The 16,765-nt window shown below is 39.8% G+C and overlaps 1 protein-coding gene across 11 annotated transcripts in view; it reads right to left on the reverse strand.

The window, feature by feature from the left end:
- INPP4B (inositol polyphosphate-4-phosphatase type II B) overlaps positions 1 to 16,765 on the reverse strand; it is a 312,737-nt gene that overhangs the window by 45,245 nt on the left and 250,727 nt on the right. For all 11 annotated transcript variants that reach the window (XM_039550506.1, XM_039550513.1, XM_039550504.1 and 8 more), the window contains 3 exons: positions 8,481 to 8,653; positions 6,851 to 6,974; positions 5,818 to 5,935 (listed from right to left, as the gene is read on the reverse strand). In XM_039550506.1, coding sequence (XP_039406440.1) covers positions 5,818 to 5,935; positions 6,851 to 6,974; positions 8,481 to 8,653 — 415 coding nt within the window. The remainder of the gene's footprint in view (positions 1 to 5,817; positions 5,936 to 6,850; positions 6,975 to 8,480; positions 8,654 to 16,765) is intronic.

The following is a 16,765-nucleotide window of genomic DNA, read 5'->3' on the forward strand; positions in this document are numbered from 1 at the left end:
AACTCTTATAATCAATCACATACTTGCTAAAGAATAAATATGCCATCTGGATCACTCACATGGAGAATCTGGGTGAGAAAAGACAGAAAACCTTGATGATAAAGGTCAGTTTCTGCAGTAGCTCTGACACCTTTGGCAAGCTTGAGGGACGAGTGGCACCAGCTCAAGTGTTTGGATAAACAGGTTCCACTTGGAAGAGCCAGTGGTCATGTTTAAAGTTTATCCTGCTCATGTATCTGAGAACAAAGTAAAATGGATCCAGTGCAGACCTGTGACTGCAATATAATTGCATTCAGCAAGGACAGCAGCATCTGTTTAGTACAGGCTAGAACTGGCATGCAGTCTTTGAGCAGATGCCAGATGTTCCTGACTGAGAGGGAGTATCAGTCCTGCATGGACAATACATGTCTGGGGGGGAAACAAAGTAGTTCTACTTCCCAGGTAAGTTTGTGTCTTGTTTAATTAATGTGCAAGAAGTAGAGAGCTAGCTAAAAGGATAGTAAAGAATGTGGTTCCCATGACCTCTGTGGAGGCCAGTGGGCCGGCCTGCTGGACAAGGAATGAAGGGAGTCCTATGGCGGGACAACTCCTAGGTTCCTTTCTACGTTATGCTCTGTTCTGTTATGTTAATGTACCCCAGTCCTGCTTCCCTGGTTGGCTCTGTTGTCCGCTCCACCCCTTGTTACCTTATACGCCCCATTGCCACGCCCTCAGAGTTTCCCTACTGGTTCCCTTACCCTGGCCCTGCCTTTACACCGCCCCCTGCCCTCAGATCATTGGTCCCTGGTGCTCTCTCCGCTCCCCTATATAACCCTGGCCCCCCTCATTGTTCAAGGCCTGCTTCTCTGGAAGCTTGCACAAGCGTGGCTGTCATAAATCTCTCCCATAGAACCCCATGCAAAGACCCTTCCTGCTCCTTCATCATCGGACTGTTTTGCGAGCTATCCGATGTATGTGTGTACATATGTGTGCAAGTGTGGTGGCTGCATCGAGCGGCTTCCTCCTAGAGACGCTTTTGGGAAGGTTGTGGCACTTTACCATCCAACTCCACCGCGACAGACCTCTACATAGCAGCATTAATTCTCAGCCTGCCTGAGAGCCCTCCTGGCTGCCGTCAAGTGCTACCAGAACACTCCTGTGATGGAGTGCTTTGATGAACTTGAGAATAAATGTTGGTTTAGTCTAATTCAAAGAGCATGCGCTACAGAACCAAAATGCCACCAAATCACTGCATTGTTACATTTCACTACTCCCAAAATCACTACAAATCTCTGCATGTGAAAGAACATTGAGAAATGCTGACCTTTATGCTTGATAAATTAGCATCAGAACAATTTGAGACTTTCCCCTTGTCCTTTCTTTTCTTTTTTTTTTTTTTCCTTTTCAAAACACTTTTGAAGTCTTAGAGATAATCCTTGGTAATTTTAAAAAGTCTGTTACCAATTGCACAATGAAAACAATGCATTTCTGACTATGTAACGAAAAGACTATAAAGCTATGACAGAGCTGTCTAGAAAGTCCAGAAATAGGACTGAAGTCAGGTGAAGAAAAAAAAGGAACAATTCAAAGTACTGAAATCCGGAGGACTTGTTTGACATCAGTTTACCAAAGATCTTACAGGTCTATGATTCTACTTAAAGAAGAAAAAGCAATACAACAGTAGATTTTATTATCATATGCTTTCTCTCTTTTATGGCTAGATTCAGTGCAGAGATATTAGGTGATTTTGGCAGGAGATGGATTAGGTGGGTACAACATTTTCCAATGAGATGGAAAAATCAGTACATACTTTTTAACATTTAATGACCTTTTAGGAAAAAAGAGTGGAGAAATCAAGCATGTGTTTTAAGAGACTAAATAATAAATCTTCATCTATTTAAGAAAAAATTCTGTAAGTTTAGGTCTTAAATATTTAAATGTATCTTATTTGCCTAAGCAGGACTGCTTAAAAATATCCCTCTCTAACTTTCTTTGCATTATTCTCTAATATTTGTAATCATCACATATGATGATAGACGAATACTTGTAGTCCTGTTAGAAGACTTCTAAAAAGTAGCCCCCAACACAGCTCGAGGTCATGGATCCTGCAGCTGTTTTGAGTTGGCTGAAATTGCACACCTTTAGCTCATTGCAGCAAACCCAAAACAAGTCATTTACATGGACTTTGCTTTGTAAAAGAAAAAAAATGCACACATGGTCAGTCACAGCAACTCAGCTTGGAGGTTCTTTACCCAGCTCTTCTTTCAGCTGAGTGCAATGTTTTAGATCACTTCAGTGTGGTTTTAAGTGCTGGTCCAGTTTTGGGCTTCCTTGAAAACATGGTGTCAGTGACTGATACCTCAGAATTAATGTGCACAACGGTTTGGGCCGGAAGGGACATTAAAGATCATCTTGTTTCAACTCCTCTACTGTGGGCAGGGACACCTTTCATTAGACCAGATTGCTCAGAGCTCCATCCAACCTGGCCATGAGCAGTTCCAAGGATGGGGCATCAATAACTTCATAGTGCAACCTGTCTGAGTCCCTCACCACCCTCACAGCAAAGAATTTTCTCCTAACATCTAATCTAAACCTGCCCTCTTTTAGTTTGAATCCATTCCCCCTTTCCTATCTCTCCATGGCCTTGTAAAAAAGTCCCTCTCCGGCTCTCTTGTAGCCCCATTAGGTACTGGAAGATACTGTAAGGTCTCCCTGGAGCCTTGTCTTCTCCAAGCTGAACAACCCCAAGTCTCTCAGTCTGTCTCCACATGAGAAATGCTCCAGCCCTCTGATCATCTTCATTAAGTCCTCTGGACTCCAATAGGTTGATGTCCTTATGTGGGGTCCCAGAGCTGCACGCTGCAGTACTGCAGGTGGGGTCTCATGAGAGTAGAATAGAGAGGGAAAACCATCTCCCTTGACCTGCTGGCCACACTGCTTGTGATGCAGCTCAGGATACGGTCAGCTTTCAGAGCTGCATTCTATCAAATAAACCCACCTAGTTGATCTAGGAAAGCCAGTAGACATAACCTTTATGGACTTGCGCCATTCTTTTGATACAGTCTCTCACAGTATCCTTTGGGACAAAATGTCCAGCACACAGCTAGATAACTGTGTTATGTGATGGGTGAGCAACTGGCTTACGGGTCGGGCAGAAAGGGTTATAGGGAATGGGGTGACATCAGGCTGGTGTCCAGTGACTGGTGGGGTTCTGCAGGGCTCCATTCTTGGTCCTGTGCTCTTCAACATCTTCATTAATGACCTGGATGCAGAACTCAAAGGAATACTAAGTAAGTTTGCTGATGACAGTAAATTGGGAGGAATTGTCAACTCCCTTAAGGGCAGAGAAGCCCTGCAGAGAGACCTCAACAAATTAGAGAGATGAGCAATCATCAATTGTAGGAAGTTTAACAAGTGAAGGGCCAGATTCTGCACCTGGGATGGGGCAACCCGGGATGTACAGACATACTGGGGAATGAGAGGCTGGAGAGCAGCACTGTGCAAAGGGACCTGGGGGTCCTGGCTGATGGAAAGTTGAATGTGAGTCAGCGGTGCCCTGGCAGCCAAGAGGGCCAGCTGTGTCCTGGGGGCATCAGGCACAGCATCGACAGCTGGGCAAGAGAGGGGATTGTCCCGCTCTGCTCTGCACTGGGGCGGCCTCACCTCCAGTGCTGGGAGCAGTTTTGGGTGCCACAATATAAAAAAGACATTAAGCCATTGGAGAGGGTCCAAAGGAGGGCCACAAAGATGGTGAAAGGGCTTGAGGGAAAGGTGTGTGAGGAGTGGCTGAGGTCACTTGGTCTGTCCAGCCTGGAGAAGATTGAGGGGAGATCTCATTGCAGTTTTAACTTCATCACAAGGGGAAGCAGAGGAGCAGGCACTGAAATCTTCTCTGTGGTGACCAGTGACAGGACCCAAGGGAATTGCATGAAATTCTGTCAGGGGAGGTTTAGGTTGGATATCAGGACAAGGTTCTTCACCCAAAGCAGCTGAGCAGGTTGAACAGGCTCCCCAGGGAAGTGTCACAGCACCAAGCCTGACAGAGTTCAAGAAGTGTTCGAGCAAAGCTGTCAGGCACTGGGTGTGATTCTTGGGATATCCTGTGCAGGGCCAGGAGTTGGACTTGATGATGCTTGTGGGACCCTTCCAACTCAAAATATTCTGTGATTTTGTAAAGAATGTTCAAAAAGTGCATATTTTGGCCTCTAATAAAAGAACATGAGTTCTTGAACAGAACTTCACCTCCCCTGGGTGGCCGGTGTCAGCCACCCACACCAGCAGGTCAGTGCTAGACAGTGCCACACACTTTGGATTGATTTGTTTGTGCACACAGAATCTCAGGCGTAAGTACTTCCCTAGAAAAAACAATTACAAGTGAAAATGCTGACTCTTCAAGATAAGAATTTGTAGCTTGATTTTCTGTCTTGCATTTCTACGGTCTTTTAGTCTCATTTATCGAGCCACACCATGTAACAACCAAACTGATCTAAAAATTGAGGGTTTGTTAAACAATTATTAGAAAATAACTAGGTTTTTCACTATCTTCTCTTTTTATGGTTGACTTCCAATGCTGTCTGATAGGAGCAGTCTCATCACAGCTCTAAGAGGAATGGGACTCCTCCACATAAGCCTTATAGATTTTATTTTTTTCTGATTCCAATCCCATCCAGTGAATACCTGCCAGTAAGTACAGTACAGCAATCACAGGCTGTAGCTCTTCTTCCTAAACACTGACTGCTCCATCAATACAGAATGCCTGAGGCAGCTGAAAGCTCAGATCTCCTTCAAATCCAGGACCTCCTGGTGTGACAGTTCAGTGTACCACAGTAATGGCAGCAAGCCAGTAAATGTAGATGCTGGATATTTCAGGATTTTTGGCTGCTGTGATTTACAAAGGATGTATTTCTTCTGTTTTGTCCACACATCCTAATTATTCCTAATTATTCCCAATGTGTTGCCTATCATACTCCAGCCTTCCTGCTATTTACTTCTGTCCTTTCTTGGAAGGCCCATACAATGAGAGTGAATCATCCAGAATAATTAAGTAAATCAGTGGTGAAAGCCCCCTTCAGAGGAAACATATTTTCAAAAAGTTGCTGCTTCTAGCTGAATTTAATTTACAGTCATCTTAAGAATAATGATACTATTAAGGAAGTGATTTCTGCAAAAGTAAAAACATTTGGAGCTTCAGACTAGAATAATAATAATGATGAAAAATCCATTCCAATCTTGTTAACCCTCAAATAGCCAAAATTAGTGGAGTATTGCAGTTTATGTTCTGATATTCAGCAGTACTTATGTGAGATTCATAAAGTATAAGTGACTTTGTGCAAGGATTTCTAAGGTTGTGTATGTCCTGTGCGATTTTCAGCAGCTAAGAAAGTCTTCCTTTTTTTAAACTTGACCGATATGTTTTGGCATCTGAGTTTTTTGGTTTCCACCTTTAAAACAATCAAGGCTCTTGGAATTGCAATTTCATTTGTCACACTGAAATACAAATTCCGGACATTCGAAACCAAAGTTTCTCAGTTAGAGGGAACATTTATAAATAATGACCTTGCCACCTGTCTAGGATTCAGTATCTGTGTATGAATACTGCACCAGCAGCTCTGCGCAACACATTCGTATTAGTAACTGGAACTTTTAGCTTTTAATCAGGAGAGTAACCCAGAGCTTACTAGCCTTTAAAATCCCTACTACCTCACCTTCTGAAAAGTAAAACTGCTGCACTTTCCATAAAATAGAATTCAGCAACAAGAAAACCATTAGTTGGGTTTCATGGGCTACAGATTAAAACTGCAGCTTTGTTTCCTGGGCTCCAGGAAACAAAGTTCTTACCGCCTTCCAGTTATAATAGGCAAAAAATCTTCTGATTTGGCTTCAATGACTTTAAACATTACTTTCTGCAAATCTGAAATGCCCACAGCCATGTCCTCCAGCATCCCTGCTTCTTCACCTACATGAAAAGATTAAAGAGTTTATTAACAGAGTTGGCAGATCAGTCACTGGATAGGTTATAGTAAAGCAATACAAGGATTACATTTTCCAGTTTGTGCATCTAAAAATCACAGTCCTAAATCCACATTAAAGTAACCTACATAAAACCAGACTGATTTCTAGAACTGCTGACAATTCTGTGGCCTAAATGGTAACTATGAGTATTAGGCAACTCTGAAAATCAGCTTGCTCTATATAGGCATAGAATAACCTCAGAAAAGCCTTTTTTTTTTCTATTCTGAAAGTGTTTAAAAGCCTGTCCTGCTGATGGAGGACAAAGGTTTTGAGAATAACAACAATGAGCATCATGCAAAAGGGAGAAGACAGCAATCTCCAAGTGAGCAACTGCATTAAAGAGCTGTACAAATGCTAAATTCCTTTACTTTGATCACAATCTCTGATTTGGGGAATGATGCCAATAGATCTAGCTCAAAGTTTGAAACATAAGGCAACTTGTCCCTCCAAATGTCCTTTTTAATACCTATCAAATAACGGTATCTGTAACAAACTAGGAATTAAACAGTTTTCAGGCTATCCTCACATTATCAGCACTGGTGATCAGGGTTGAGGCTGATACAGGCAGTATCAGCTTTATAAACCTGGTATTTTGGGTCAGGTCTGCATGAAACAATTAGCAGGTCATGTTCTCAGAGGAACTCAGAATAAAATAGATGAATCATTTTTGCTGCAGAATTGACAACACAGTGTCAATGACTTCAGCTGTGCTATTATGTGCAAGTCTACTGTCTTGTAAGGATAATATTTGATTCAACAAGCCAAATTACTGGAAGCAGAGAAGAGGTTAAAATAAGGACTTTCTGGCTAAACTTCAGGGCTGGGGACAGAAGGAACTTTGTCCAAGAACAATACTTACTATATGTACTAAGGAGTCCTTCATATTGCACGAGCAATCCAACAGTATGAAGCTGTTGTAAAAATCCTTGATCATGTAAACCTGTGTGCAATTTGATTATGAATCCACAGACCAATCCAGCGAGCTATAATTAAGACACATGCAATTAAGAGGTGTACTGTTACACAACAAATAGTTAAAATGAGGCTTGCTATCGTTATACACAACAGAGGTAACATCTAGATATTTGAGAAAACAGCATAGATATTTCTGTTTAGTGACTATATACATGATTTCACAATAGTATATTATTGATGCTTTTTTTTGGTATATAAAGTAGTGAAATATTCCCTTAATTTATATTAGATAAGAGTAATTTGTTTTGTGGCATTGTGTGTTAATTACTGACATAAATCAGACCAGAACCTCACTTGTCAGGCTTTAAACACGTAAGACTGTGAATTATGATGGATTTGAAAGTGGTTCAACATCTAATGCAACTGAATCTCCTTGGAAGTTGCAACACATAACTTATGGGAGAAATTAAATGAAATATTTAGAGAAAAATCTTTCTGAAATACATGATCGACAGGAGAAGATGTAAAGAGCTTCAGTTATTTACCAAGGGAAGACAGTTCTGAGGAGAGACATGCTAATAGTCTTCAAACACTTAAAATACTGTTACAAACTGAAAAAAATTATCTGCTCTCTATTTCCAAGGTCACCAGGAGAAAAAAAAATCCCTAGCCTGGATGCTGTCTAGCCAGTGCCTAGTGAGGCCACATCTGGAGTGCTGTGTTCAATTCTGGGCTTATTAGGACAAGAAAGACAAGGAGCTACTGGAGAGGGTCCTTAGGAGGGACACAAAGGTGATGAGGGGTCTGGATCATTTCTCGTATGTGGAGGGACTGCGGGAGCTGGGCTTGTTCAGTCTGGAGAAGACTGAAGGGGATCTCATTAATGCACATAAGTATCACAAAGGTGGGTGCCCAGAGGATGGTGCCAGACTCTTTTCAGTGATGCCCAGTGACAGGACAAGGAGCAAAGGCCATAAACTAAAACACAAGATGTTCCACCTCAATGTGAGGAAGAACTTCTCTCACTGAGGATGGCAGAGCACTGGAATAGGCTGACCAAGGAGATTGTGGAGTCTCCCTCTCTGGATACATTCCAACCCCACCTGGGTGTGTTCCTGTGTCACCTGCTGTGGGTGTCTTTGCCTTGGCAGGGGGGTTGGACTGGATGATCTCCAGAGGTCCCTTCCAACCCTACCTATTCTGTGATTCTGTGATTTTGAATATCAGCAAGACATAATCAAAGCTAGACTTGAGAACTATATAACCTATGAAGTGTAAAAAAAGATTTCTGGAGCTTTCTTTGTGCAAAGGTGAAATTAGGCAACTTTTCCAGTCCCCTGCAGACCTTCTTCTCTGACTCAGTGATAAAAGTACTATGGACTTCTGTTTACTATTTATTTTCCTATCACATTATAAAATATTTAGGTTAATATCATGGAGAATAAATGAAAAAGTTGTGTCAAATTGGAAAAAGGAAAAAAAAAACAACAAAAAAGAAAACCACAAACACTGGCATGAACAGTATGCTTATAATTACAGCAACAGAAGGAAGTAAGTGACACAAGACAACCTACTGCTTGGCTAAAGACGATGTCTCTTCTTAGGGTCAGCATCAAGCACTGGGGCAAACCACAGGCAAGTTCCTGGAGCAGGACAAACGCCATGGATTGCTTGGCCCTTGTCACCACCTCTCCCATGCAGTCCTTCAGGGTAATCACCAGCGGGTACAGCTGTTCATACCAGTCACCTAGAACAAGACAGGTCATCCATTCCAAAGTGGAAAACTTGCAGTGAAAAATCCTTTTCCACGAGGAAGGACAGCTGCAGCAATTGTGTAGATCACCCTACCCTTTAAAATGACCCTGCCCACACCATTGCAGGATCAGAAATGCCACTGGAGAACATGCTTATGAGTAGGACTCCATCTTACCACTGGGACTGGGATTAAATCCCTGGCCTGAATCCAACTGCACCATGAAACAATGGCCTTTTTTAACAGACCTAACATCTCTGTAAAACTTGTATTTAAGTGTCACAAACAGAGCATACAGGCAAACACATAGAATCATTTAGCACAAGATAAATACAGTGGAGATGAAGGTCTCCTGTTCTTTCCAGGACTTACAACTGGCTACATAAGAAATGAAGTAGCATCAAAAACCCAAACCCAGGGAGAATAACCCTATATTTAAGAAAAATAGGTGCTGGAGGGCAAAACAGAATAACAAATAGGTATCTGGAAGGGTATTACCTGCTTAATGTGCAAGCTGAAAAGATAATAAGCTTCAGATTGTATTCCTATTTTTTTTTTAGCTTCTCTCTATATTGTTCTCTTCCAATATTTAGAGTTATTGAACTCATTTTTTTAGCTACTTCTATCAGAGAGATTTAGAACTAATTTGAAACATGTTTTGCTCTGTTAAAATACATGCTAGGAATATCAGAAAAAACCAAACTAGTGGAATGCTTGAAAAATGGGATTAATACATTACAGGAGTGGAGGAAAATCAGAACAGCTTATACAAACTTGCCCTGTTATCCAAGCTGTTCTTGAATTTTACAGGATTTAATAAAATCAGACCTGCACTGTACTTGCATATGGCTTTGCCTACCCCCTAAGTCAAGCAAATAATAAAAAACAAACAAATAAATCCCTCTCCTTCAAAATCTACATTTCAGTTTCATTGTATAGTTTAAAATGAGAGAAATCAGCACTCTAGAAGACTCTATATAAAAGTTGGGAATGCAACTGACTTAATACAGTCCATCATTGGCTTACATTTTCTGTAGATTAGTGTAATTAAGAATCAATGATAATTAAAATGTTGTAATTGGGTGCAAGACAGCAGCATGTTGTTTCAGGTATCATTGTGAGTCAGGCCAGTGAAAACTCATTAATACTGAGGAAGTTCTTTAGGCAGGAAGACACAGCTGCCTGTTGCCAGTCAATTTGGCTGAGCTCCAGAAAAACACGTAAATTAATAAAACTGTAGCCAAGAAGACTGGAGAGAACTTTGAAAGCTGGGAGAAACTACAAAAAGTACAGAGCAGGAAAGGGGGAACAAGGACAGAGCAGGAACAGAGAACAACCTGAGTTCCTTTGTTGTCTTTGTGGTCAGACAACGTGTGTTTTAACACAGTCATACGTAATTAAACATGAGTAATACAGACCAAGGAAGCTTTCCCTGGAAAACAGTAGTTCTGAAGTGAGTGTCATCCTGACAAAACAGATCATAAGCCAGCCCCAGGTACAAGCTCCAGCAAAAAGAGGTAATTTTATACATGCCATTGACTAACAGAGTGATGACACACCACGTGCCAAGGTCTGGTGTACACGTTTTAAAGAGACTGCTGGAAAAATTGAGAGCTTGCAGAGCAGAGCTACCAAGATTTAGAGTTTAATCTCCTTAAACTGATGAAAAAGGCCAAGCAGCAACTTGATTTTCCTCTTTCATGAGGAGAAAATAACAAGGACTAACAGGGGTGTTTATTCTAGGGAATAAAACCAAAAGAACAACCAGAGGCTGCTGCAAAACACAGAGGAATTTATAAATAAGGTAGACAAAAGGGTGTGACGTACTGGAAGTCAGAGTAGACAGACCAGACAATCTAAACTCTCCTTTCAAGTCAAATTACAGTCATTTATTAATTTAATCAATAAACATATGCCAGCAAAAGCAACTGCAGCAAAATAAGCTCAAAAGATAAAATGCACACTGAACCAACAAGCAGGGCCTGTACGTGGTAAGAATAGAGCTTGATGGCTGCTTCTGACTTGAGCAAATAATGGAAAAGATTATACTTGGCCATTTTAAAGTAGACTTGAAGATACAGCAAACAGACATCTGTTCCCCTTCCATGGGAAAGCAGAGCTGGATACAGACACAGCCAAAAATGTGGCAAATACTCTGACAGCCAGGGCAAAAGAAAAAGCAGAATTTCTAAAACTAACCATACTTCTTCAACCTGCTATTAGAATTTCAGGTTACGTGGATAGGGCTAAGGAGCATTTCTAACAGCCTTTTTCATAAAGGAAGAGCATGTAGGGACAGGACAAGGGGGAATGGATTCAAACTGAAAAAGAGTAGGTTTAGATGAGATATTAGGACAAAATTCTTCACTGTGAGGGTGATGAGGGACTGCCACAGGTTGCAGAGAGCAGCTGTGGATGCCCCATCCCTGGAAGTGTTCAAGGCCAGGGTGGATGGGGCTCTCAGCAACCTAGTCTAGTGGAAGGTGTCCCTGCTCATGGCAGATGGGTTGGAATGAGATGGTCTTTTAGGTCCCTTCCAACCCAAACCATTCTGTAATTTTATGAATAGAGGGGGTCACATACTAGCCACAGGCCACTTAACCAGTCCATCTGCACTGTGGATTTCTGTTTCTTCAGGAACGTAACTTTGTATTTGTCCTTACTGAACTGCATCCTAATATTTCAGTGCTCCATTTCATCAGAATCCACTCTACTCCTGCTCCCATAGTGCTTAAAGCCTCTCCCAGCTTTAAGCGTCTGCAAATTTTATAAGCATCATCCATATTTCATAAGGCAAGTCAGTAATAAAAATACTGAATAATACCAGACCCAGAACAAATGTAAGTGGATTCTCCTCCATGCAGTCTTCCCAGCTGGCAGTAAACAACTGATAACCACCTTCTATTATGATTTTACAAATTATTTTGCACATACCTTGTGGCAGCTTCAAGATAATTTTCTCACTACATTTTTTTGGGGGGAGACTACATGTTTGGAATACTAACTTACTAATGTAAGTAATTTTTGTCTGTAATAGTTGCATTAAAAGGAATTCAAAGATTTTAAATTCTCAAGGCCATTTTTTTCATTAAAGAACGTTCACACTAAATTTATTAAAAATAAATCCTACTGAGTACTTAATGTCCCAAAGAATACAGAGCCTTGCTTACATATGTATTTGGCTTTTCGGTAAACAATAAAAATTGTAAGTTTGTAGAAAACCTTACTCTAGCAACTGAAAAAAGATAAATTATTATAGAATATAAATAGAGTTGGACATGTCACTAGTAAAGAAGACAACCTTTGTGTGATTAAGTTTTCCAAAACAATCTTCTACTCCTTGCTCACACTGAAATTTCTCCGTCTCGGTTAATAAGGATGTCCAGTCCCCAGAAGGTGGAGCTAGTTGGCAAATCTGAGAGGGATTGCATTGTTTCTTGAAAAAAAAGGAATGTTTGTGAATGGACAAGTATATTCTCATGCTTATCCTTTATTTTAAATCAGAATAAGAGGTGTATCAGAGACTGAGATATTAGAAAAGCCAACTCTAGGAAAAAAAGAAATTTTTTGCTCTCTCAATCTTTGCTCTGTTAAAACTGCACTGTGTCACTTGTTATGCAGGATGTCCTGCTGCAAATACTCCAGCAGGAATATTAATGAGGATCATTCATTAACAACGCACAAAGGTCCAAAAATCCATCAGTAACACCTGCTTATATGTAAGTGCTGTAGCTTGTAAGTTGTTCCTTGAAACTGAGAAGCACTGTGAAACTGAAGTTTGTGAAACAAACAAAAATTGTACTTTGAAGCCTAGAAGTAAATTCAGTAGATTTTGGAAAAAAAATACTGTCTTGTATGCAAGGCATAAATATGTGATACTAATACAATTAATAAATAGATATTATTTGTAAAGGGAGCTTTAAAATCCTTGTCTAAATTCAGATTTATAGTATCTGGACCTAACCTGCCACAACTCTGTTGACACCTGACACTGCTGCTTGCTTTTGAACTACTGCTGATGTGTCTAAAGGAGTTCTCTTAGAGTGACTTTGTAGAAGGACTTTGTATACATTTTAGAATATAATACCTTTCAGAACACCTTTGTAGAATCACTTCAGGAAAGGAATAGTACAAATTACTGCTTTTGTGTTTAACACATTCACGGACTCACACACATTGACTCTTCAGATCTCAACTTTCTTTTAAATTAAAATCACAAGATTTGTATCCACAACACACTGGAAAATCCTTTGAAAAAGGATGAAGAATTAACTGAATGAGTAAACAGCTAAAAAAAACACATTAGGAGCAAGAACAGAAGCAAAAAGGAGACTCTGGGATGACTGTCAGGTTGCTAAAATGACATGGGCAGCCTGTCAGTTTGGAATAGTTAGCATCCAAAAGAACTGTCAGACCCTCCTGATGAAGAAAAGAAACTCAATACAAAAATTATGCTAGTCAGCCAATGGAAACTAAAACAAGGCATAAAAACTAAACATATTAAAATAAAGAATGGAAATATGAAATTAAAAAGATATCACCGCTATGCAGTTAAAATGAGATTAAAACAAAAGTGTATGTTCAGCAAAGCACTGAGTAAATATTCCATGTCCATTGCTAAGAGAGTTGTGGCAGTTCAGTCTGTGTCAGGATTTGCCCTTTAGTTACTGGAAAATGCCCTTCAGTCCCATGTTCCTGTGATCAACAGGCCTGCACAGGCAAATGACCTGCTTAGCACCCAGCTAATCAGTTCTGCATGCTCATATCGAAGCTGCAATATGTCAAACCACATGTTAAATTTTATACAGTTTGGCAGAAAAGCAAGCTCCTGCTCTTTTCAAAGTCAGGCCCACTGAAGTGCTTATTAAAATATGCTGGTAACTAAAACTGAAAAGCACTGATGCTTCAGCATAGCACTCCTATCTCCTTTTGCCCTAGCAACAGAGAAAAAAGCCAATTTTGTCATTGCTGTTTGTGCCATTTAAAATCCATTAATGGCTTTAAGTCACTTCAAAACTTAAATGGTGTGAAGGTAAAAACTAAACCTGAAATAAAAAGCGGAAGAACGCATAATGTCATACTCTTAAAGCAAATGAGGGCACTACAGACATATAAATGTAAGTGTAACATATATAAGTATAAATGTGACATATAAATGTAACAGCAGATACCCAAGAGGTAACCTTTCACTTGAGTTAATCACTTTTACAGGGAGGTTTGAAAAGACTGACTTCGAAGAGTTCACATATTCAACTTTGCACCATAAAAAGGTCAGTGCCTTACTTCTTCATCTTGCTACCCAGCTCTTGGAGTTCAGTTTAACTCCAGCATGAGGGCTAAGCTCTTTGAGAAAGGATGAGGCTTTGTACTCATAATGCTGCAGCAGTTCTCACAGGAACAACAAAAACCTGAATAAGCTTTCCTGCTATTCCTGCACTTTAGAAAGTAGCGGTTTATTCCAGAAGAATGATTTTGAATTCTTGGGATTTATTATTCCATTGCAATCATCCAAGATTTTCTACACTGTCACATGGATTAATAGTGAAACCTGAAACCATCTAATCATACATGCACAAGTATCTCAGCAGGTTTGGTCACTGTGAAAACAGAAAAAGAAGACAAAGACAAAGCTAAGAAAATCTAATATACTTTAAACATAGGCGTAATGGATAAATCTTGCTCTGTGAATGCTGTGCAACTAAGTATTCTGATACCTTGTTTTAGTTTATTGATTCAGTTAAATAGTCTTTCTTTCCCTTACACAATTTTTCAGCTTCTGTTTATAGCCAAAGTACTTAGAGAAGGTACTGCTGAAGGGCTTGTCTTGTATTGCTGGGCTACATTCAGCCCAGGTAAGGATCCTATCAAAAAGAAAAGGATGACACAGAAGTGAAAGGGAGAAGGAAAAAAAAAAAGGCATAAGTAAAATTGATGTGAAGACAAGCTTAAGAGAAAAGGGAAGAAAAATTTGAGGAAGAGGAAGGGAAGAGAAAGCTTTTCAGATGTGATTGCTCTAAATAAATTATGTCTGCTACTCAAGGAGACAGAGACCACAGGAATATTTTTCATCTTCCTGACTAAATGATAGTTTATAAGAAAAGCTTTTCTGAAGATGCAATTAAAACTAGAACACGGCTTTACTTCCCATTTCTAACAGCATTGCATTGGAAGGAATGCACTGAAAGGATGCAGTGCCCATCCCCAGGGCACTGAAAGTCAGAAAGTTTGAATCTAGACTTATTTAGTCCCCAATAGGTATCAGATAATACAAGAAAAATCAACCCACATATGTCTACAGCAATGTGGGTATGAACAGAGGTTTCCTCTAATTCCATCTAGGAAATGTGGCAACATTCCCCAAGTGCTCTTCGCTACCTATGCTGAAGGTATCAGTGGCCAATTCACAGAGCTAATGATTCCATAATTCACTTAAAGGCAAAATCCAGGTGCAATCACACTGGCAACTCAAATTGTTTGAGATAATGTGGTGGATCCTGTATGTATCAAATTAGGGAGTTCTCACCCAGAGCCAGTGGAGGAATAGCTGGGTGGGAGCTCTGATGGGATGGTACAAGGAGCAGATGGAAACAACAGCCACTTTCAGCAGCCAAACACAGAGATCTGTCAGGGGCTGTGTAAGCACAAGAACAAACTGCTGTGTTTCACTGGCACCTCTAATGCTGCAGGACAGGCTTTCACGTTCCAACTCTCATGGAAAGTGAAAAGGCAAAAATAAAAAGAATTTAATGTTGTCACATATTTCTCCAAGGCAAACCAGACTAAAAGAACAACAAAAAAAAGCCCCTCTCCTTAAAAATCCTTCTACTCTTCCTGATTTATCCTGCAGAGGATTCATAATACTGCAACTGATGAAACCATAGCATGTTACCTTGGTAACTGTAACTCAAATTCAGTCTTTAGAATACACTCAAAGGTCAGACTGCATGAAAAGTTAAGGCTAAGGAGGGTATAATTCACATTGAAAGGCAGAGTACAGAAAAAAAAGTGCTCCAATATTTCCAATTACAAAGATTTCAAACAATAAATATAAACATGTTTGGAAAAAAAAGAAAAAGATCACACAATGTCAACACTGAGACTGCAAATATAAACCTACTTTAGGAAATTCTGAATATATGTTATAACAATATCTATATTTATATGAAGATGCTATTGCATCAAATTATTGTCATAACATTTTCTATCATCTAAAATGAACACGTGTGCATTCTTTGAAATGTTTTTCATTGCTATATGCTACAAAAAAACCAGTCAGGTTCACTAAATAAGCAAAAATTTCATCCCATACTTTAAGGCATATTTATCGATATTTTGTTCAAAACTCTGTATTCTTTTTTCTTACAAAAGCAGCCCAGTTTTTCTGAGGATCCACTCCAGCACTAAAGCTGTTTCTGACTCAAGCATCAATCATACATTTGCAGCATTAATGAAATACATTATGCTCAAATATGCTCAAATATATAAATATATAATACATAATAGCAAGATTTGGCAAGCTTTTAATTTATGTCATGTTTGTGAATTTTAAGTAGCACAAAAGTCTGTAATTTTAGAAATTTATCTATGCATGTATACACAGCGTGATTTTATATCTAGGAAAATGCTGTGAACTCACAACCAGGCTTCAAGTGTAAAATGAAGCAGAATTAAGGCCAAATTTATAACCATAAACTTAGAATCGCAGTGTCTGTGTAGGTACTTCACAGTGCACCCTTAGGGTTTCATGTTAAGTTTCAGAGAGGGAGATGCAGAGAAAAACAAACATCTAAACCCACACTCTCATAGAGAAGTCAAGCATGAAAAATTCTGGCCCCAAAGGCAATGGTTTTGAAAATGATTAGGGAACCAACTTTGGCACACACCTGGATAGCTCTTCAGAAAGCTCCATCTTTAAAGTTAGTCCTATAAAAGAAAGCAATTTTAAAACTTCTCCATTTCTATATGACCTTGAAAGTCCTATAAGCTGTCCAAGGCATTCCACAAATGATGTCTTCCTCAAAAAGAACATGAAAACTCAGCAGGCTGCCCCACAAATCTCTGCAGTTCTCAGGTGATGGAGTGTTACAGAACTTTCAGGACAGCTCA

This window comes from Corvus cornix, chromosome 4, assembly GCF_000738735.6.
Source record: "Corvus cornix cornix isolate S_Up_H32 chromosome 4, ASM73873v5, whole genome shotgun sequence".
NCBI lineage: Eukaryota > Metazoa > Chordata > Aves > Passeriformes > Corvidae > Corvus > Corvus cornix.